This window comes from Neophocaena asiaeorientalis, unplaced genomic scaffold, assembly GCF_003031525.2.
Source record: "Neophocaena asiaeorientalis asiaeorientalis breed wild unplaced genomic scaffold, Neophocaena_asiaeorientalis_V1.1 scaffold489, whole genome shotgun sequence".
Lineage (NCBI taxonomy): Eukaryota > Metazoa > Chordata > Mammalia > Artiodactyla > Phocoenidae > Neophocaena > Neophocaena asiaeorientalis.
In genome coordinates, this window is record NW_020174791.1 from 3,792,004 (window position 1) to 3,815,489 (window position 23,486).

Consider the following 23,486-nt stretch of genomic DNA (forward strand, 5'->3'; position numbering starts at 1 on the left):
CATTTTCCAGTCTGATCCAGCAGGGTCTGTGTGCGTCGTCACCAGGACGATTTAATTGACGCTTTAGTTTCGGTTTAATTGAGACCGGGGTTCGGACGCGCGTATCACAGCGTTCCAAGGAGCAGCGTTCGAGCCAACGCAGCTCCTCGGTGCCCGAGCGCCAGGGTGGCCCTTTTGTCCTGTTCCCCGGGCCCCTGCGGGGCCGGGGGCAGAGCTGGGCCCCGTGCTTCTCTCCTCCTCCCCGTGCCTCCGCAGCGGGCTGTGTTAGCCAGAGTCTGAACGGCCACGGTGATCTCAGGAGCTCCTAGAAGGAAATCAAACCTGGGTTTTCCGGAAAGTTTCTCTTACTGGCACACGCTCACCCCACCTGGCCCTGGGCGCTCCTCCCAAAGGCGGAGCAGCCGCGGCTCGAGGGTGCTCACCCCCGCACCCCTAGGGCGCCGCCCGCCCCTCCCTGCAGCGCCCTGTGCCTCGAGGTAAGCTGTGATTTGTCGCGTAATTCACTTGAAGAACGACCTCTGGTCACCACAGCACTGGGAATCCCGCGTCCCCAAGGCCAAGGACCCCCCCCACCCAGGTGGGCTCCAAGGGTCCAACCGGCAGCTCCGTCTCGGGACTGCTGAGGCCCCCGAGCCGTAAGTGTCAGCAGCCGGGAGTGTGTCCTTTACGTCGGTCAGATCGTTCACTGCGCTTATCTTCCTTGAGCGTGGGGGGATTTTCAGAATGGGAAGCAGCAGAATGAGAACGTCCGCTGTTCTCATATTGCCCGTTGGCGCCCTTTGCTCGCCGAGAGGCTGACTGGAGGTACCCGCACGGAGGCTCTGGAGATGCCGCGGGCCCTCCTGCGTTGTGCTCGACGGTGGGAGAAGGAAAGGGCAGCACACGTGAACTGTGAAGTTAGTGACCACCTGCCCCTCTCCCCTCTCCAGCCACAGCTGCCCGCAAGGCTGGAAGATCGCGTCTGCCCCCTGCCGTGGTCACCCGGGCAGGGCCTCCTGTCGGAGAGCTGTTTATGTGGTTTTCTGGCCCAGCACCCAACAGCTATTGAGGGACCTGAATAATTCCACCCCCCACCCCCGCGCCGTTACCTGGCGTGTTACTTGTTGAGAATCACAGTGACTTCTTCCTTGAAACCAGTGCTTCTAAGGATAAATGAGAGTCATGAGAGAACACGTGGTACAATTTAAATTCTCACCAAACTTTTCATTACCTTGTAGAAATTTTTGGACCCAATTCCTTAGATTTTTGGCTCCAATAAGATTTTCAAAATAGAAAATGAATTGCATTTATTCAGTTCGTGATTACATGTAATCCACATAAGTGAAGTGCATAGGTTCAGTTTGCCCAGTTTTGACAAATGTATATAGCTGTGTAACTTGCATACTGGCATGATAGAGCACATTTCTGTCATCCCCAAAGGTTCCCTCATGTTGTGTCCCCCGAGTCCTTGTGTCGAAGCCCTGACCCCCAGCGTGATGTTGTCTGCAGGTGGGGCCTTGGGGAGGTGATCAGGGTGAGGGGGGCCCGTGAGGGGATCGGTGCCCTGATAACAAGAGGAAGACAGAGACCCCCCTCCCTGCTCACACACCAGGCAAGGCCAGGAGGACTGCGAGAAGGCGGCCGTCTGCAGGCCGGGAAGGGCCCTCACCAGAGGCCGGATCTGCCGGCACCCGGACCTTGGGCCTCCCAGCCCCGGTTCTGTGAGGAACAGTGTCTGTCTAAGCTGCCCTGGGCTGACTGAGACCTCGTAAGCCTTCCCAGCCCTGCCCCCCAGGAGCCGGCATGGTTCTGATTTCTGCCACGTTTCTTCATGGTGCTGTGTTAGACTCCATGGTCTGTGGAGCGCCCTGGCTGTCCGCAGCGCAATGCCTGACCTGGGACAGCACTTGGGTGGGTTCCTGGCATTGTCTTGGGTTATGGGGTCATGCACATTCTTGCACTTGTGTTCTGTGGGCGTGAGACTGCCATGTGGGGCCTGGTGGGCAGGGCGGTGTTCACTAGTGTCTTCCATCTGCATCTCCTTGAGCAGTGATGCTGGGCATGCGTCCATCTGCGACACCCGCTCAAAGCATCTGATCAAGTTTTTTGCCTTTTTAAATTTTTTAAAATTTTAAAATATTTTTAAAATTTATTTTTGGCTGTGTCTCGGTTGCGGCACATGGGATCTTCCTTGCAGCATGCGGGATCCTCTGCTGTGGCACATGGGCTTCTCTCTAGTTGTGGCACGCAGGCTCCACGGCACATGGGCTCTGTAGTTGCAGCACGCGGGCTTTCTAGTTGTGGCCCATGTGCTCAGTAGTTGCCCCGCAGCATGTGGGATCTTAGTTTCCCGACCAGGGATCAAACCCTCGTCCCATGCATTGGAAGGTGAATTCTTAACCACTGGACCACCAGGAAAGCCCCCTGCCTTTTTAAAAAATTATCAAGTTGTAGAGACTTCCCTGGTGGCACAGTGGTAAAGAACCTGCCTGCCAGTGCAGGGGACACGGGTTCGATCCCTGGTCTGGGAAGATCCCACATGCCGCAGAGCAGCTAAGACCATGTGCCACAACTACTGAGCCTGCGTGCCATAACTACTGAAGCCCACGAGCCTAGAGCCCGTGCTTCTCAAGAGAAGCCACCACAATGAGAAGCCCGCACACCGCAATGAAGAGTAGCCCCCGCTCGTCGCAACTAGAGAAAGCCCACATGCAGCAACGAAGACCCAATGCAGCCAAAAATAAATGAATAAAACAAAATTATAAAAATTATCAAGTGGTAATTTCCTCTAGGTCTTCTGGATACAAGCCATGTCAGATATATATATATATGTATACATAGAGAGAGAGAGTATTACCTCCCATTGTTTGACTTGCCTATTCGCATTATTAGCGTCTTTTTAAAATTAAACTCTTTTGGAGTGGTTTTAGGTTAACAGAAAGATGCAGACCGAGGCACGCCGGAAACTGAGGCGCGACGGTGCTCCGTTACTGTTCCCCGCGCTCCAGGCTGCAGGTCACGCGCTGCCGCAGGGTCCTCTTTCTGCCCGGGGTCCCATCTGGGAGCCTACTTTTTCGTGACCTTGACGGTTTGGGGGAGGACCACTCAGGTGTTCTGTAGCGTGTCCCTGATTTGGGCTTTGTCTGCTGTGTTTTCTCCTGGTTAGACAGGGGTTGTGGTTTATGGAAAGAAGACCCCAGAGGTGAGGTGGCGCTCTCGTCACATCACATCAGGGCACCTGACGCACGACATCACGGGGGCTGTCGGCCTGGTCACCTGGCTCAGGGGGGATCTGCCAAGGAGTGTCACTCCTTGTCCTGTCCTCCCGTCTCTTTGGCAGCCACTCAGAGGGGCAGCCCACCCTCCCGGGGGTGGGAGCGAAGCTCTGGGGAAGACCCGCCGTGTGGTCTGGACTCCCGTAAGGAGGATGGACGCGTGGGTGTCGTCTGCACTTTGGTGGGGACGCAGCTCCGCGCTGTCGGTTTGGCTGCCCACCTCGTTCCAGCCTTGGCCGCCAGGACCTTGTCGTTGCCCACCCCTCCCACCCCCCACCCCTTGTGAGCGCTTCCTTCCTTTCTTGCACTGCCAGCCACGCCAGCTTCCCTTCATCTTGTTGTGTTCCCGCCTCAGCCCTAGAATCACCCAGTTCTCCGGGGAGTGTTGGTTTGTTTCATGGGAGAGTGCGATTTAGAAACGAGGACCTGGCAGCGGGTGTGGGCGTTGCTGCTGGGGTGTCCTTGCCTGTAGTCCTCTTAGCAGATAGGTAACTATGTATCTGTTCACCTGTGTGTCTGTAACCTGTAGTTTGTTAGAAAAGTGCTTATATGTAACCTTCTCACTGCCATCACCATCATTTTCTTATTTGTCCCACCCCAGTGTACATAGAAAGCAGTTTCAGAATTGTTCTCCCATATACCTCCCCACTCTGAGAAACAAATTTGTCACCTTGAGTGCCATGTTTATATTTGGTTTCTTCTTATCGTTGGTCTTACAGTTCCCAGTCAAAACACTGTCTTCCTGTCCCCTTCGGTGTGTTGGTGCCACACGTTGTGATACAGTTAGATTCAGTGGTCACAGTCTGCTTCCGTCCTGACATCCCTGACATTCTGGTGGGTGTTGTTGATTTTTTTGCATGTATTAAAGTCTACTCTCTGTGATATATCATTCTATGGATTTTGGCAAATGCATGGAATTTGTATCCACCATAATGGTGTATTTTCATGAGCAGAAGTTTTTAATATTGATGAAGTTTAGTTTATCAGTTGTGTTTCTTTTTTGGTTCATGCTTTCTGTGTCCTATTTAAAAGTCTTTGCCTAACCAAAAGCCCCTAAGATAGTCTCCTGTAGTTGCTTGTAGAAGGTTTATAGATGCAGTTTTGTGTTTAGCTCTGTGAGCCGTCTCTAATTAACTTTTCATGTGATGTGGGTCTAGTAGTTTCACTTTTTACTCCATGTGAGTAACCGGCTGTCCCAGCGCCGTTTCTTGAAAACAACTTTCTTTTCTCCATTGAATTGCTTTGGCATCTTATCAAAAATCATTTGACTGTTTGTGAGGATCTATTTCTGGGTTCTCTATTCTGTTACGTTGGTCTATCTGTTCATCAATCCACACTGTCTTGTGACTTTATAGTAAGTCTTCAGGTACAGCAGTGTAAGTCCTCCATGCTTGTGCTTTTATTCTTTTTAATTTTTTTTAATTTTATTTTTTTTTACTTTTTGGCTGCACCCCGTGGCATGTGGGGTCTTAGTGCCCCGACCAGGGATTGAACCTGCACCCCCTGCATTGGAAGCTTGGAGTCTTAACCACCGGACCACCAGGGAAGTCCCACTTGTTCTTCTTTTTAAAATTGCTCTGGGGCTTCCCTGGTGGCGCAGTGGTTGAGAGTCCGCCTGCCGATGCAGGGGACGCGGGTTCGTGCCCCGGTCCGGGAGGATCCCACATGCCGCGGAGCGGCTGGGCCCGTGAACCATGGCCGCTGAGCCTGCACATCCGGAGCCTGTGCTCCGCAATGGGAGAGGCCACAACAGTGAGAGGCCTGCGTACAGCAAAAAAAAAAAAAAAAAAAAATTGCTCTGGCTATTCTAGGTTCTTTGTATTTTCATATACATTTCAGAATCAGGTTGTCAGTTCCTCAAAAAAAAAAAAAAAACCTGCTGTAATTTTGATTGTGATTATCTTAAATACTGGGTCAATTTGGGGAGAAATCAATCTTAGTAATATTGAGTCCTCTAATCCATTCACATGGATGAATGGAGATACACACATATATGTGTGTGTGTTCATGTTGATACATATGTGCCAGTATTGTATGTCTTTCCATTGTGTGGACCTTGAACAAGTCTCAGCAGTTTTATCTTTCTCTGTGTCCAGGTCTCACACATCTTTTATTAAGTTTATCCCCACAAACAGACTGTTTTGAGTGCCGTTGTAAATGATATTTAAGTTTCACTTTCCAATGACGTGTTGCTAGTATACGGAAATGACAGTGGCTTTTGCATACTGACTTTATATTCTTGCAACATTGCTGACCTCACCTACCAATTATAGTAGGTTTTTAAGATTTCCGAGGATTTTCCACGTGAACAGCCATGCCGTGTGCACAGAGGCACCATCACTCCTCTTTCTAACCTTGTTTGTGGCTTTTGCTTTGTTTTCTGTCGTCACTGGCTTGAGCCACAGGACGGTGTTGACTAGACCTGCTAAGGCTGGGTGGCCTTGGCCTCTTCACTGCTGCTATGGCATCAGCTGTGGGGTTTTTGGAGATGCCCTGCCTCACGCTGAGGGTGTCTCCTGTTTGCAGTTTGCTGAGAGTTATCGTGAATGGGCCTGAAATTTTGTCAAATGCTCGTTTTGCATCTGCTGAAATTGTGACATGGTTTTTTTCCTCTTTCATCTATTAAAGTGGTTGATTGCATTGACTGGTTTTTGTATGTTAGGTCAATCTTTTTTTTTTTCCCCGAAGTTACAAAGACTTTTAAAAATATGTTTATTTATTTATTTTTAAATTTTATTTTTGGCTGCGTTGGGTCTTAGTTGCCCCGCAGCATGTGGGCTCTTAGTTCCCCAACCAGGGATTGAATCCGTGTCCCCTGCGTTGGAAGGCAGATTCTTCTCCACTGGACTACCAGGGAAGTCCTACGTTAAGTCAATCTTATGTTCCTGGAAGAAACTCATTTGGTCGTGTTCTGTCACCTTTCTGTGTTTTGCTGAATGCAGTTTGCTAATGTTTTGTTACAGCTTGGGGTCTGTATTCGTGAGGGATGTCAGTCTGCATTTTTTCCCTCGTAATGTCCTTGTCTGGATTTCTGTCGGGGTTATGCTGGCCTATGTTTGAGTCTTGCTTGCTGGCCTTATAAACGAGCTAGGACAGGTTCCCTTCCCCTTTGTTTTCTGAAGGACTTTGTTTAGTATTGGTATTAGTTCTTCCTTAGTGTTTTGGTAGACTTCACTCGTGAAGCTGTCTGGGTTCACTGTTTTCTTTGTGGGAAGCTTTACAAATATTAATTCAGTTTCTTTCCTTTCATCATCTGCCTAATACGGTTGAATTCACTCGTTTTTCTGTCTTAAGATGGAAGCACAGGTCAGTGCTTTCACACTTGTCTTCGTCTCTTATACAGCCATTAAAACTATAAAATTTTTTCTAAGCGCTGCTTTAGTTTCCTACACAAAATCTGATAGGGTCGCACTTTATCTTTCTGTTAAAAATATTTTAAAATTTCCAGTGTTTGATCCATGAGTTATTTAGAAGTCTGTTGTTTAATTTACAAGTATTTGGAGATTTTCTAAATATCTTTTGTTACTGATTTCTAATATAATTCCATTTAGTCAGAGAATATTCTCTGTATGATTTTCACCCTTTGAATTTGTTGATACTTGTTTTATGGTCAGACATACGGTCTGTTAGTGAATATTTTGTTTGCAGTTAAGAAGAGTGTGTATTACAGTTTTTTTGAGTGTCATATTCTGTAATTGTCAGTTGAGTCAAATATTGCCCAAATCTTTTTTTTTTTTTTTTTTTGGCGGTACGCGGGCCTCTCACGGTTGTGGCCTCTCCCGTTGCGGAGCACAGGCTCCGGACGCGCAGGCTCAGCAGCCATGGCTCACGGGCCCAGCCGCTCCGCGGCACGTGGGATCTTCCCGGACCGGGGCACGAACCCGCGTCCCCTGCATCGGTAGGCAGACTCCCAACCACCGCACCACCAGGGAAGCCCTGCCCAAATCTTTTATATCCTTACTCTTTTTTTTTTTTGTCTACTTGTTCAATCAGTTATTGAAAGAGGGGTATTCAAGTTTCCAATCACATTTGTGGATTTGTCTTTTTCCTTTTAGTTCTCGCAACTTCATGTATTTGCAAGGTTTTATTCAGTGCATACAAATCAATCCAAGACGATTGATTTATCTTCCTGATGAATTTACGCTGTTATTGTTGTGAAAGATCGAAGTCTACTTTGTCTGCTATCAGTATATCTGCATGAGTGTTCTTATACTCAGTAATTGCATAGTCTATCTTTTCCATCCTGTGCTTTCAGTGTTCTGTGTCTTTATGTATAAAGCTTGTCTGTTATAAAGTGCATATCATTTGGTCTTGCTTTTTATCCAATCTGACAATCTCTACTTTTCGAAAAAATAACTATAATAACTACCATTTATTGAGGCATTTTATATGCATTATGTAATTTCATTTTTTCCAGATTTTTTTATTGTAGTGAACTATACATAACATGAAATTTACCATTTTAAAATATATAGCCTGTAGCATTAAGTGTGTTTATGATGTTGTAGAACACTTACCACCACCCGCCTCTGGAACTTTCTCATCTTCTCAAACTGAAACTCTGTCCCCATTAAACGCTAACTGCCGTCCCCTTCCCAGCCTTGGCACCCACCCTCCTACTTTTTGTCTCTATGGATTTGACGACCCTGGGGACCGCATGTAAGTGGAATCATACGTTATTTGTCCTCTTGTGCCTGGCTTATTTCACTTAGTATAATGTCACCCGTGTTGTAGCAGGTGTCAGAATTCCTCCTTTTTAAGGCTGAATAACATTCCATTGTATGGATGGACCACATTTTGTTTACTCACTCATTGGTCAGTGGGTATTTGGGTTGCTTCCACTTTTTTCTTTCTTGGCTGTTGTGAATCATGCTGCTGTGGAGACTGGTGTACAAATACCTCTTAACGACCCTGCTTTTGGTTCTTCTGAGTATATAATCAGAAGGGGAATTGCTGAATCATATGGTAATGCTGCACCGCTTTACATTTCCACCAGCAGCAGACAGGGGTTCAGGTTTCTCCACGTCCATTGTTTCTGGGTTGGTTCTTTTTAAAATATTTATTTATTTATTTATTTTCTTTGGCTGTGCCGGGTCTTAGTTGTGGCATGTGGGATCTAGTTCCCTGACCAGGGATCGAACCCAGGCCCCCTGCATTGGGAGCATGGAGTCTTAGCTGCTGGACCACTAGCGAAGTCCCAGTTGTTTCTGTTTTTTTGATAGTAGCCATCCTCATGGGTGTGCAGTAGTATATTTGCTGCATTTCTCTAATGATCGGCGATGCTAATCTCTGCTTTTTGACGGAGTCTTTAGTCTGTTTACATTTAGTGCGGTTATTAGAGTGCTTGGGTTTAAATCTACCATCTTGATGTTTGATTTCTATTTTTCCATCTGTTTCTCCTTTCCTCCCTTTTTTCTCTTTTTGGTGAATCAAGTTTTTAAAATTCTGTTTTATGTCCTTTATTGACTTCTTAGTTCTGCCCTTTTGTGTTATTTTATAGTGGTTCCTATGGAGATTAAATATGTGTGTTTAATTTATCATGGTCTACCTTAAAAGTTAATCCTGTACTTCACAAACAGTACAGAGGGTCCCAGTGACCACCTTCTACTTCTAGTGCTCTTGGCCGCATATATTTTAGTTCTTGTGCTAGAAAATTCTACAACACAGTTTTCATCTTTACTTTAGCTAATAGTCTTTAAAAATAGTTAGAGGTGTATTACATTTAATTGTTAAAGTCTTGGATGCCTTTGTTTACTAAATTGAGAATTTCTGGGTCCAGTGGTTAGGACTTTGTGCTCTCACTGCCGAGGGCCCGGGTTCAATCCCTGGTCGGGGAACTAAAATCCCACAAGCCTCCCAGTGCAGCCAAAAAAAAAAAGAGAGAATTTCTGTAGAACTGTGCCGTACTTGGCTTGACATGCTAAATGTATTAGTTGAACGTTGTAAAACAAGCAGTACCCACTGGCCCCTGTAGAAAACCCTCAGACCCCAGGTCAGTGTGGGGGGTAAGTAGAGGCTCTGGAGCCAGGGGCCTGGCCAGTCCTCACCCTGCCGTGTACTCGCTGTGCCATGTACTTGCTGTGTGATCTTGTGCAAGCCTGTTTTCTCCTCTTACAAGGGGTCCAGGGACTTCCCTTGGTGGCGCAGTGGTTAAGAATCCACCTGCCAATGCAGGGGACACGGGTTCAAGCCCTGGTCCGGGAAGATCCCACATGCTGAGGAGCAACTAAGCCCGTGCGCCACAACTACTGAGCCTGCGCTCTAGAGCCTGTGAGCCACAACTACTGAGCCTGTGTGCCACAACTACTGAAGCCCGCATGCTCACAGCCTGTGCTCCGCAACAAGAGAAGCCACCACAATGAGAAGCCCTCGCACCGCAACGAAGAGTAGCCTCCTCTCGCTGCAACTAGAGAAAGCCCGTGCACAGCAACGAAGACCCAGCTCAGCCAAAAATAAATAATAAAATAAAATAAATTAATTTTAAAAAAAGGGGGTCGATAATAGGCATTGCTGGGAGGGTAAAATGAGGTAATATGGATGAATAACTCAGAGTGGTGCTTGGCACACAGCAAGGACTATATAATTGCTGTTCTTGCTGTTGTTACACAGTGAGCAGGTTCACATCCCTTGGAGATCCAGGATCTGCAGCAAAAAGAGACTTTTTCATCCTTCGCAAACCAACATGGGCATGAAAGTCCGGCCCTAGCTGTGTATGTGACAAACCTCTAAGGTGTGAAATTACTTTTCATAGGAGAATAAACCTCAGATTATTAATTTGATTGTTCTTTGGGGAATGTTTTAGAGATGAAAAGGGCTACTAAAATAATGTTAAGTATCACTTTTTTTTTTTTTTTTTTTTTTGTGGTATTTGGGCCTCTCACTGCTGTGGCCTCTCCCGCTGCGGAGCACAGGCTCCAGACACGCAGGCTCAGAGGCCATGGCTCACGGGCCCAGCCGCTCCGCGGCATGTGGGATCCTCCCAGACCGGGGCACGAACCCCTGTCCCCTGCATCGGCAGGCGGACTCTCAACCACTGCGCCACCAGGGAAGCCCTAACTTATTATCTTAAATTTATCTTTTTGCAACTGGATTCATGTTGTTAACCAAGAAGAGTGTTTTAGCATCCATCCCCATTTGCTTCCCTGAGGCCGACTCCTGCCCAGTGGAGATGAGGCTCTGGTGGCACTGCAGTTCTCTCCGAGTGCCCTGTTGCTGACCTCTGTGCCTACCATTGGGTTTCTGAATAGAAAAGCCATGCAGTAGAGTCATTTCCGGCATAGAAGAATCAGCTCCAACAAATGACTCTCCCGTAGATGGCAATTATCAGCCCTGGACAAGATAGAAAAGCAGCTACCTGAGGACTCTGGAAGAGGGGACAGCAGGCAGATCCTGAGGGCAGCTTAGCCTTAGAGGCATGGCCGGCACACAGTGTGTCTCTTGTTTGCACGTCTTTCCTCTGAGGGCTGCACAGTCACTGCAGGGGTGGTGTGGTGGCTAAAACTCTGGGTGGAAAGACCGTGCGATTCCTCGTTAGACTAAGGGGAGGAGCTGGTATCCACAGCTGCTGGGGAGAAATCCTGGAACGGGGAATTCTGCGAATAAACTCTGCTCAGATTTCTGTCCAAGCCTTGAACCGTGCACACACACAGGGCATGGGGAGAAGCCACCTGGAGTGAGAGCGAGGCCACCGCTTCCCACAAAATCGACAGCAACACAGTTTGCAGTTTGAATCTAATGAGATTAATCGCCTGCTAAAGCAAAACCATAAACTCTCTTCAGAGCAATATAATGGAATTCAGAGTCTCTACAACATAACATTTGCAATATACATGTTACAATCTGAAAGTACTCAACATACAAAGAGCCAGGGCGATGTGAACCATCTTCAGGGAACAGACAGTCAACAGACGCCAGTCGTGTTATGACCCAGGTGTTGGACAGTCAGACAAGCACCTCACAGCTGGCTTAGTAACTGTGTTCAGTGAGGTAAAGGAAAATACACTCATAATGAACAAAAACATGGGAAATCTAGGTAGAGGAGTAGAAAATATTTTTCAAAACAAGACAGTTGGAAACTTTAGAACTGGAAAATAAACACCTGAAATAAAAAATTCACTGAATGGGCATAATAGAATGGAAATGACAGGAAGTAGTCAGACTTGAAAGACAAATCAGTAGAAATCATCTGGTCTGAAGAAAAACTGGGGAAATGATTGAGGGAAAAGCACGAAGAGCCTTAGGGACTCGTGGGGCAGTGTCAAGTGTCTCACGCAGCGTAACTATGGAGCCCAGAGGGGAGGCGAGAGACACAGTGGGGCAGGAGAAGTACTTGAAGAACAGTGATCAGACTCTTTCCAAATATGGTGAAAAACGTAAATTTAGAGATTTCAGAAGCTCAGTGAGTCCCAAACAGGATGAATATGACTAAAACCATACCTAGGCACATCATTTTCAAATTACTGAAAACTTTAAGATTAACTTTAAAAATCTTGACGGCAGCCAGAGAAAAACAAGACTACATACACACAGCATCGCAAAGACTAGGAACTTATCATCAGAAGGCAAGTGGAGCTGCATCTATAAAGTTCTGGAAGAAAGATAGTCAACCCTCCAGGAGTGTGTGTTAAATACAGATGTTTTCAGAAGAAGGAAAACTGATGGAATTTGTTGCCATCATCTGTGTACTGCCAGACATGCTAAAGAAAGTCTTTCCAGGCTGAAGGAAAATGATACCAGAGTGAAACTCAGGTCTTTATGAGTGAGTGATGAGCATCAAAAAGGGTAAATATCTGGGGGGAATGTTTTCTTTAAAATACGTATTTAAAGAAAAAATCAGAACATGTCTTGGGTTTGTAATGCATACAGATGAAATACGTATGATAACTGTAGCATAAGGAACAGGGAAGGGGATCTGTGGACCCGCAGGTTCTGCCTTTACATGAAGTGCTGCAGTATTGATTCTAAGTAAGCTGTGAAACAGTGGGGATGTGTGTTGCAGTCCTAGAGCAATAGCCATAAAAATAATACAGAGACTCATAACTGAAGAACCAAAAGATAAATTGACAGGGGATTTTTAAAAATATTCAAATAATATAAGAGAAAACAGGAAAGAGAGAACAGAGAAATAAAACACCAGAGAGACAGCAGAAAACAAATAATAAAATGGTAGCCTTAAATCCAACCATAGCGTCATTATACATTTGCCAATGCCCAGCATCAGGAGTGAGCCTGATGTAAATATGGACTTGAGGCAACAGTGATGTGTCAGTGTAGGTTCATCAGAGTACCTATCTGGGGCAGGATGTTGCCAGTGGGGGAGGCTCTGCTTGTGTGGGGGCAGGGGGTGTATGGGAATTCTCTTACTTCCTGCTCAGTTTAGCTGTGAACCCAAAACTGCTCTAAAAAAATTAAGTCTTCTATGTATTAAAACCAAGGAACAAGTACAAAAATAATAAAATGGTAGACCTAAGTTTAACCACATTAAATGTTAATGGACTAAACTCTCCACTTAAAAGGTAGAGATTATCAGAATGCGTAAATAAGCAAGACCCTACTACATGCTGTCTATGGGAGATTCACTTTAAATATCAAAAACACAGGTTGAAAATAAGTGAATGCAAAATGTGTATGTATACAAATAGCGTAAGAAGGCTGGAGTGGCTATATTAATATCAGATAAGGTAGATTCACAATATGGAGTATTACTAAAGAGAACGAGGAAATTCTACTAATAAAGAGGTTGTTTCATCAGGAAAACATCAATTATGAATGCACCCAATAAAGGGAGTAATAAGCAGCCATGGTAGGCAATTTTAGCATCTTTCTCTCACCAGGTATTAGAACAAAAGACCTAAAGAAATCAGTAAAGACATAGAGGATCTGAACAGTGCTCCCAAGCATCTTGGCCTGATTGATATTTGTGGAAAGCCACACCCATCAGAAGCAGAGCACAAATCCCTTCTAAGTGCGTATTCTCTAACAAAGACCAGCTGCTGTGCCCTAAAACGAGCTTCTAAGGAAAGTAGGGCACAGCTGTATCTATTTGCATAGGACATGATTATATAGAAGACACTAAGAAATCTGTGAAAAACTGCTAGAACTATTAAGTGAATTTAGCAAAATCTCAGAACTCAAGGTTAATATGCAAATTTTACTTGTATTTTTGTATGCTAACAGCAAACCGTTATGAAATGCAATTAGAGGCCACCGCAGCCCCTGGGAGTCTGGAAAGGGGGAACCGCAAGCCAGTGAACGGCTCAGTCCCCGGGCGGCAGGGGCTGGTGGGGGTGGGACACTGCTGCTGCAAGGGTCTGGCGGAGGTCCGCACCAGCCACGCTGAATAAAAGCAAGAAGGAGGAGGGACCACCAGAAGCGGGACACGTGGACAAAGTTCAAGAGGAGGACAAGACATAGTAGAATCAGACTGCCACTGTCTGAGAGCTGGGGCTACAGAGCTTGAAATTACCCCGGAAAACCTCTGAAATGTTGCGCCCTTCACCGCTTCCTCCTACGGACTCCAGAGGCAACACACCGTATTAAGCACGAGAGTTGGCAGATCACTGTGTATATTTTTCAGGAGCACAGACTGAGGTGTTTCTGTTCCTCTGACCTTGAGTTACCGTTGCTTTCCATTGTGGTCTCTTTCCCCTCAGTGTTCCTCTCCGTTCTTCACTTCTAGTCCCACCGCCTTACCAAGTGTGATCGACTCACGCAGGTGAATTAGACCATCTTTTCGCACGCTCTTTTCCTCCCTGTCTGCCAGTATTACTCTGAACTTGACCGTTTTAACCTGAACCGTTCACGTGGGTTTGCAGTTCCCACTCTGCTTTTCAAACTTTCTGATGTCACGTCACCATGACAGTCAGCATTGGCTCAGGTTACCCTGTGGACATACCTCTGTTAGGACAGTTAGCACATCCGGGGCTGCCCAGCCCGAGAGGTGCAGAGCAGGTGCCCGTCCGGGGCAGAGAAGTAATCCCGACAGAGAAAACGTTAAAGAGCTTGGCCTGCGGTTGACTTAATTACCACTTCAAGCGTGGGGAAGGTCCTTATACAGAAGTCCTGGCCGGTGATAATCTGGCCTCAAGGAAAACAGAGGAGCAGATGGCTTACGTTGCAGACCACTTTGTGGTTAGAACAGGGGGACATTTGATGGCGTGGGTTTTTAGCAAGACGATGAAGTCCTTTAGTAAAGGGTAGGGTGCGTCAGCCAGGGGCTAGTGAACAAAACGCTGACTCCTGATGGCCATAAACGCTGGCACCTGACGCCTGTGGCCCTGCTCCCCATCTCCAAAGTGGCTTGGTGAGTTTCAGATTTGGCCATTTTTAAGTTTATGGGATAGATTCGGCATGACCCCTCTTGAAAGTTTCCCTGCAAGGTATATGGCAGGATATGTCTTCCCATGTAACAAAATACCATTAAAAGTCGTAACTGCTGCTGTGCAACTTCTGCCTTTTACTAGAAACTTCTGTTCCTTGAACGACGTGTATTGGTGCATCTTTCTTTGCTTTCTTTCTCTTTCAAATAGAATGTTTCATGTTTGACTTGCTTATCCGTATGTCTCCTGGGAATCAGTTTCTGCCCAGTACTTCCTGCTGGTTTATTTCATAGGACACTTTTAAGGAGTGAGGTTGCAGATGGGTTCACAGGTGACTTGACCTTGGAAAACTGTGGAGATTGACAGAGGGAACTCGTCTTTGAGCAGCTGTTCTCAAAGCAACATTCAGATCTGTAGAAACATAGCTAGGCGCATTGGATGAACATATAGAATCCTGGTAAATTGCTCAGAGAGTCCTAAAGTCCAGTTGAGAGGATCAGACCATGCGACTGTGTTGTTATTATATTAATTTGTGTAGTGTCCAAAGTTACTTTTTAAAAAGATTGATTTGTTTATTTTTGGCTGTGTTGGGTCTTCATTGCCGCGTGTGGGCTTTCTCTAGTTGCGGCGAGAAGGGGCTACTCTTTGTTGTGATGCGTGGGCTTCTCACTGCGGTGGCTTCTCTTGTTGCAGAGCACGGGCTCTAGGCGTGTGGGCTTCAGTAGTTGCAGCATGCGGGCTCAGCAGTTGCGGCTCACGGGCTTAGCTGCTCCGCGGCATGTGGGATCTTCCCAGACCAGGGCTCGCACCTGTGTCCCCTGCATTGGCAGGCAGATTCTTAACTACTGCGCCACCAGGGAAGTCCCCAAAGTTATGTTTTAAAAAGTGTTCGTGCTTTTTGTAAAGTGATTTGTTCTAAGCACATTAAAGGTCATTCAAGTGTTGTTCAAAAAAGAGAAAGAAAAAAGAAATTAGAGAGTTAATTATATTTACAGTAATACCCAAAGACAAAATATTTAGTAATATGTTTAACAAAAGATGTGTAAGAGCGCCTCTTCACTGAAAGCCACAGAACATTGCTGAGAGAAATTAAAGACAACTTGAAGGGACTTCCCTGGTGGTCCAGTGGCTAAGACTCTGTGCTCCCAGTGCAGGGGGCCCGGCTTCAATTCCTGGTCAGGGAACTCGTCCCACATGCCGCAACTAAAAAAAGATCCCGCGTGCCACAACTAAGACCCGGCGCAGCCAAATAAATATTTTAAAAAAGAAACAAAGACAACTTGAAGAAATGGAGCGAGAGCATGTTTGTAGATTAGAAGACTCAATACTGTTAAAATGTCAGTTATCCCAGTCAAGATTCCAGAAGGCTTTTTGTAGTAATTGACAAGATGATTCTAAAACATGGAAATGCAGGTGACCTGGAATTGCCAAAGCAATTACACAAAGCAGGGCTTCACTCTGCCTGACTTCAGACTTTCTGTAAAGCTTCAGTAGTTGAGACTGTGTGGTACTGGTGACACACAGATGAGTGGAACAGAATAGGAAGTCCAGAAGTAGACACCCACACAGACAATTGATTTTCAACAAAGATGTCAAGATAATTTAATATGAAAAGGAAAGCCTTTTTAACACATGGTGCTACAACAACTGGATATACATAGGGAAGAAAAATGAACTTGATCTTTACTTCACACCATGGCACAAAAGTAACTCAAAGAAAACACAGGAAATCCTTATGACCCTGAGGTCAAGGCAGAGATTCCTTAGGACACAAAAAGCAAGAACCATAAAAGAAAAAATGGATGCATTCGATTTTATCAAAATGAAAACATTTGTTCTTCTAAAGATACCCATTAGAAAATGAAAAGACAAGTCACAAAATGGGAGAAAATATTTACAGTACATATATCTGACAAAATACATGAAGAGTTAGCACATAATAATAGACAGATGACCCAGCCAAACAGCGTGGCCCAAAGATGTGAATAGGCACATTATGAGAGATGTAAGATGTGTGAATGGCTGACAGGACAGAGGTGCTGACTGTCGCTAGTTACCAGAGAAACGCAGGAGAAAACAGCAGGAGAACCGCTGCCCGCCCACCGGTGCGAGGCCACTAGCTGGCAGGGCCAGAGCACACGGAGCCACTGCCCGAGAACAGCAGGGCAGCTTCCCAGAGAGTCCCCTTGACCTGGTGCTTCCAAGTATTTACCCAAGAGGAAGGAAAGCAAGCGACTGTGCAGGAACGGGCCCAAGAACGTCCCCAGCAGCGTTAGCCACCAAAGTGTGGAAAAAGCCACATGGCCATCAGCAGGCAGCGGGCAAGGGAAGTGTCCTTGCAGTGGATGCCACTCAGCCACGAGAGGGCAAAGTATGGAGGAATCTGAAGATCGCTGTGGCCACGCTGAAGGGCAGGAGCCCGACACAAGGTGCGCGGACAGTGTGGTCTGTTCTCCTGAAATTCCAGAAGACACCATCCACGTGCAGCGGCAGGGCTTGGCCGGGCAGGCGGGGGCCGTGGAGGGGCCGCACGGTGTGGACACCGTACTCAGTCGTGTCCACTGAGTAGCAGACAGAGGTGTCGACTGAGACCTGATTCCTGAATCAAAGGTGTCAATGCGGCTGTGACACCAGTAGTTGCCACCTGAGGGGATTTCAAATTCTAGAAAGGGGATGGTGCCGCAGGAAAGAGCAGGTGTTCTTTTTGTTTTTGTTTTTGTTTTTGCGGTACACGGGCCTCTCACCGTTGTGGCCTCTCCCGTCGCGGAGCACAGGCTCCGGACGCGCAGGCTCAGCGGCCATGGCTCACAGGCCCAGCCGCTCCACGGCATGTGGGATCCTCCTGGACTGGGGCACGGACCCGTGTCCCCTGCATCGGCAGGCGGACTCCCAACCACTGCGCCACCAGGGAAGCCCAAGAGCAGGTGTTTTTAATGGGGGGACTTGACGTGGGGGACGGCGTCTGCTCCATCAGCCTGGACTAAAGGCGGCACAGAGCGAATGGCAGGACAGACCCCAGCCCGGGACCCCCAGGCCCTGGGCCAGTGGGCAGAGGGGCTTCTCGCCCCCCAGCCCCAAGCGCGCCCTCTGTGGAACCTGAACCAGCCCTCCTCACGCGCAGCTCCACTCTGCAGCTGTTTTTGTTAAGAAAAAGTGTTTTTAGAGGTGACTTTTATGTGTTTGGGACAGATTATAATTGTAGCTCCCACCTTTCAGAATAAAAACCCGACTCACGATTTACTTCCGGGGTTGTGCAGGCCGGCGTGTTTCCCCGGTTGCGTTAGAAGTGTGGCACCGTGAGCGCTGGATCGCGTGTGCTGTCGCGTTTCGTGTGGCTTTAGCGTTAGGAAGTTTACTTGCAGTCTGTCTGCTCTCTGGATCCATCACCCGCCAGAGGCACCTGCACCCAGTACTGCCTGTGTCACGGCTTTTAGTGCCCCAGCTGGGTGTTTTCCACACACCCTCCCGTGATGACAACAGGGCCAACGGCACAAAACTGTTAAGACCGAGGGGTCCTGACCAGCCTGGCCGCCCCAGAGGCACCCTTGCCATTCCGTCTCTGGGTGGAAATACCGGAAATCGAATTCGGGTCTTATGAGGACAGGATGAGATGGCGGGTGGGAGGGCCGTCCGAGCTCTGGGGCGGGACTGGCTCACCCAGACCCTCTCTGCTCAGTCCTTCTTCCTGGAAGCAGCAGCGAACGGTGGGAAACTGGCGGAGGAGGGACTGAGTCCATCAGATCCTGGTCCGGGTGGGCCGAGCCATGGGGGTTCCTGATGAAAAGTCCAGTTGGACCCCGAGCCCCGGGCGTGGTTTGGCTGCGCTTGACCAGCAGCACGGCCTCACCTATCCACCTCGATTTGCAGGCCCCGGGCCGAGGGTCTGCCGGGCTCCAGGAGGGCCAGGTAAGCATCCTGTGCTCTGGCCCCCGCCCGGTGCCCTGCCCTGCCAGGCGTCGCCTGTGGCCACACGGCACCCCTCTCTCTCGCAGACCCTGAGCTCCGGGACATGGCGCTCCAGCGCGCCGTCCTCCTGGCCAGCCTCCTGGTGGAAGTTGCCAGTAGATCCTCAGGAAGTGCGGTGAGCACCCAGCACGTGGCTCGTGGGCTCTTCACCCAGGGGCTCGCCCTTCCACCTCTAGGTGCCACCCTTGTCCCGGCCCCCGAGACGCTGGCCGTGCCCACTGCCAGGGTCAGAGGGGCCTGTGCCTCTGGGCGGGCAGCAGACGCACAGCCCCGCCCCTGGCACCCGCTCCACTCTGCCTGCTAGAACCTCCTTTCCCTCTGCCCAACTAGACCTCTTTCTGGAGCTGAAATAGGGTCTCCACAGAGCTGCCCCCACTGGCACTGGCCACAGCTAGTGGGGCGGACAGAGACGCCCACTTCAGGCTCAGACTCGGCCAGGTCATGGCTCTCCCAAGCCGGTGACACAGGTGTGCCAGGCTGTGGTTTCTGGAGGTGCCCGGCCATGTGTGCACACACCCAGCTGCTCGTCCTCCAGGATGGTGAGCCTTCCAGCCGCTCTGCCCCTGCCGGGTTGGGTGGGACAGGACGGCCAGGCTTCCCCCTCGGGCTCGGCCTTGGCCCCCTGGAGTCCAGGATGCGCCCACCATTCCTCAGCCGCCCTGAGGTGCCCCTTGCAAATCACAGCGTGCCAGTCCTGGGAAACCAGCTCGGCTGGGCTGAGCGCACAGAGCGGAGCTGCCCGGACGCCCCCCGAGGCCCCTGCCGCCGCCTGGTCTGTGAGTGCAGTGCCCGCAGCGCCCACTCCTGCGCGTGGGCCTGGCCTTTCCTCTGTGGGGGCCGAGCTGGACCCCCGATGGAGGTGCCTGTAGACTTGCAGAAGCATCACAGAAGTGTCCAGGAAGGTGGGCTGTTTGGTCGGGAGCACGGGCAGACGCGCTGTGAGGGCTGCACAGGTCTCTCACTCGGGAGGCCGAGGGGGCCTGGAGTTATCTTCCTGTTTCACCACTGTCCAGAAGCACATGTGCTTCCTTTCTTAGCAGCTTCATCTTTTGATTTTCAAAGCCACCAGCTGCAAGTGGCAACTAATATAAATAACTTCGCGGTTGAAATGCCTGCCCTGTGCCCACCTGTGGCCCACAAGGCGAGAGGTGGCGGCTCTTCCCATGACCCAGGAGACCCCCGTGAGAGAAGAAGGGGCTGCAGGGAGGCCCCAAGGGGAGGGTGGGCGGGCAGTGGAGGAGAGGACCACCCCTGCCCACCAGGCTGCTCCAGCCCGCCCCCAACAGAATCTCTGGGTGGGCCCCGAGGGATCCCCCGAGGGATTCCTGCCTTTGGGAGTCCAGGTGCCACGGAATGTGCCCTGGCAGGTCCCAGCCCAACACTTCGGTTGTTGGTTCAGTCACCAAATGCTCGCCGGACACCAAGTGCTGTCCCAGGGAGCGTCTGTGCGGTGTGGCCGTGCGTGCTCACCTTGCTCTGGGTCAGCGAGGCACAGTCACCGGACGCTGACTACAAGAGGCCAGAGCCCCAGGTGTTGGGGTGAGCTTGCCGGGAGCCCCTCTGCGGATATCGCCCTGGGCCTGGCCCGCACAAGCTGCCTGGCCGCAGGGTCTGGAAACTCACCACTATCTCCCCTCTAGGGCCAGCAGCCCAAGTGTTGTGTGGACGTGGTGGACACCAACGCCACCTGCCCAGGCACTAACCTGTGTGGCCCAGGTGAGCTTTGGCATGAGCCAGCCTAGATGGCCTCGGGAAGGAGGGGCCGGAGGGGTGGGCAGAGGCAGCGAGCGTGATGGGGCCTTGTCCTGGGAGGTGGGGCAGGACCCCAGGAGGACACGGTGGCTCCAGGCCTGCGGGGTGGGGGCAGGTAAGACTGCCTCTTCCCTCGCAGGGAGTTTCAGCTGCCCTGAGATAAGGTGACATAAGACAGGAGCAGCAAAGTACAGAGACGTGTACAGGTTTTACAGGACATGGGAGGAAGTGGAGTCCCAAGTAAGTGGCAGAATCAGCGCTTACACATCAGGTTGAACAAGGAGGCGATTGTGGGCAAGTGGCTGAAACACTGGGGCAGCCGAAGGGAGACGGGGATGATTGTAACATGGTCGCCCGACTCCCGTCTTCTCCTGGTTGGGGGGCAGGGGGCAGCTCCCATATGGGGTTTGTCTCCTCCCCACTTGAGACTTTACCTTCAGAAAGTTTCACATATTAAAAGCCAAGTTGGTAGCTGTGGAGAGATTTGGGTTAGAAGTTGTGGGATAGGAGGTCGGCAAAGGGGAGGGGACACAGATGGAACGAGCAGAAAGGAACCAGATAAGCACCAGCTCCCGTGTCTCGCTGACCCTCAGTCCTGGGACAGCCCGTCCCATCAGACAGCGCAGGAGGAGGACTGTGGGTGGGCTCCCACCAGTGAAACCTCTGTGTGTGGGCAGTAGGTGGGGCGGGGACAGCGTGGAGACCCTCGACACAGCCCTAGTCTCTCAGGAACTTTCCCAGTGGCCCGCCGTTGCCGCAACCTGTCGAGGTGACTGCCTGAAGTTCACATCGGTTTGCAGGGCTTCGGGAAACGGCAGTTCTGGTCCTTGTGATACCAGGTCAGAAGGGTGGGAGAGAAGCGGAAACGTTAGTATGGAGAGTCAGAGCCAGACAGTGGGGGAGACTGGGGATTTCAGCACCCGGTCCAGTTTACAGGCGGCCGGGCCTCGAGGCCCAGGTCAGGACTGGAATCTTCTCCATCAGGCAGATCATAGTGTCCTACTGAAAGGTCACTTCTCTCCGCAGCCAGCCCGCTTTCTACCAGAGAGAGTCACAGTGACACTAATTGTCTTACAAAGAAGCCTAGCCTCACTAAGCTTTGCCTGATTGTTGAAGGAAATTCAGCCACAACAGCGACTGACCGCACAGGCTCTTTTTAAGTCTGCTTTGCTGGCCTTTGCCCAGGGCCTCTTGAGTCCAGGAAGCCAAGCCAAGGACTCAGCACCAGACTTTGCCTGCAGTACCTCTAGGTTTGGGTGAATTCCTCTCTTCCTGAGGTCCCTGGCCCTGCCGGGCGGTGACCTTCCTTACTCACTGGGCAAGGCAGGGAACCCAGTGAGCCAGGCCCTGCGCTGCTTTTCAAGGGGCTTTAAGGCTCAGCAAAGTCAACCTTCGCTCCTTAGATCTGGTTACTGGGCCTGGCCCCCAGCTGTGCTTTGTTCCTGCACACACAGCGCAGGGCCTCCTTGTGGCCAGCAGCCCTGGCGGCTTCACCAAGGAGCCCAGGTACCTTGGGGCTGGCGGAGGGAGCTCTCGGGAGAATCGTTGCCTTGGCGACAGGTCTGTACCCAGGACCCCACGTTCCTAGGCCTCCTCGATCAGCCCCCCCAGAGGTCAGCCCCTCCCAAGAAATGCCGAGTGAAGGGAAAGAGCCCAACTACTTCAGAAGAGAAGCCCTGGTCTTACGAGAAACGAAGGCCTGTTCCTGATACTTGTATGATTCCACGTTGGGTCTGACGTGGCCTCCTGGCACGGCGCTCAGCCCGTGCGCCCCCGTCACTCTTCAGACCCTGCCATCTGCTTGGCGTCACAGCAGGAAGGCCTTCCTCTGAGGGGACCCGTTTGTGTGCAGACTGCGTGCTGGTCAAGTCTGTGCCGGCCTCCAGCACCTGGCAACCAGTATTTCTCCAGTACGTTCTCTCAGCCCGTGCTACGTGCCGGGGTGTTGAGAAGAAATAAAGGTCTAAGATGCAATCTCTGCCCTTAAAGGGCGCAGCGGGCCAGGTGGACTGCCTGTAGACCGCCGGCTGGCAAGCGCTGGACCGCTCCCAGCCCCAGGGCGGGCCGCAGGCTGTGGGGAGGCCGCTGGCCGCGGCGTTGGGCAGGGCAGGAACGCGGGTCGAGGGTGCTTGGGCCGCCCGGGGGCAGCACACCGGCGCAGACGGCCCTTGTCCCTCGTGGCGGCCGAGTGGGAGTGCGCTGCAGCCCCTGGCGGATGTGGGAGGTGGGGCTCGTCTCTCGTCCCCTCCAGCATGTATACTCGGCACCTGTCGGTTTCGGGTCCCCATCCGGGCCTCTGCAACCCTTTCCGAGGCATCTGGCAAGGGGCCGGTGGGAATGCCTGTGCGAGAGAGGGCTGGCTGCAGTTCCCGCGGGGGCGGTTCTTGTTCTGAAGTCCATCCAAGCTTCCAGAGTGGGTGAACTAGCGTCCTGGAATAAATGTGGTTTTACAGACTCAGAGCGTAGCACTCCCTGAGGGCAGCCGGCTGGCGTGGCCTTGCTTTGAGCCGAGCTCCTGTCTCCCGGCACAGGCTGCTACGGGCACTGGGCCGAGGACGGGACCGTCAGCTGCATCCGCTGCGGGAACGGGACTCACAACAGCTCCGAGTGCAGAGGCTGTATGTCCCCCCACCCCTCCCCCTGCCCGCTGCCCACCAAGGGTCCACACCTCCACATTCTGGGGGAAAGGGTGGGAGTCCTCGCTGTTGTCCCCACACCTGGGCCACTGTCCCTCGGTGGACACCTCCCAGGAGCCCTCTCCCCGAGTCCTCTTGCCCGCCAGGACAGCTGTGGGGTGGGGGCTGCTCTGTCCCCATGGCCACCTCCCTGTCTCATTTCCGGCCCATTTGGGCTGCATCTCTGGCTCCCCAGGGGTCCTCTGCGGGGCCCCCGTGCCTGGTCCAGGACCTCACGTGGGTCTGGGCGGCCTATGGAGCCAGCCGCACTGACTGCTCTGTTCCCCCGCAGTCGCTGCCCGGGGCGCGCACTTCCCCATGAACAGGAGCACGGGGTTGCCTGGGCGGCCGAGTTCTGGTAAGTCTCTCGGCTCACCGGACCAGTCCTGGGGGGACACAAGGGCACCATCAGAGCCATTCCCAGCGCAGACCCAATCACCGATGCTGGCCACGGAAGGGCCATGTCCACAGTCAAGGGCAGGCTCCACCCCAGCCAAGAGCTCTGTACCGGGACCCAGCTC

The 23,486-nt window shown here is 50.7% G+C and overlaps 1 protein-coding gene across 34 annotated transcripts in view; it reads left to right on the top strand.

Moving 5' to 3' along the window:
• The first annotated feature begins 49 nt into the window (after nt 1-49).
• Nucleotides 50-23,486, top strand: part of CUNH1orf159 (chromosome unknown C1orf159 homolog) — a 28,151-nt gene continuing 4,714 nt past the window's right edge. For 9 of the 34 annotated variants that reach the window (XR_003005259.1, XR_003005258.1, XM_024760199.1 and 6 more), the window contains exons 1-6: nt 18,285-18,478; nt 18,565-18,653; nt 20,179-20,254; nt 22,542-22,703; nt 22,822-22,908; nt 23,258-23,323. Coding sequence is in view for 19 of the 34 variants with exons in the window: in XM_024760199.1 (XP_024615967.1) it covers nt 18,337-18,478; nt 18,565-18,653; nt 20,179-20,254; nt 22,542-22,703; nt 22,822-22,908; nt 23,258-23,323 (622 nt within the window). In the remaining 15 variants the exon portion in view is untranslated. The other 25 variants (XR_003005250.1, XR_003005251.1, XR_003005249.1 and 22 more) reach the window with 25 other exon arrangements.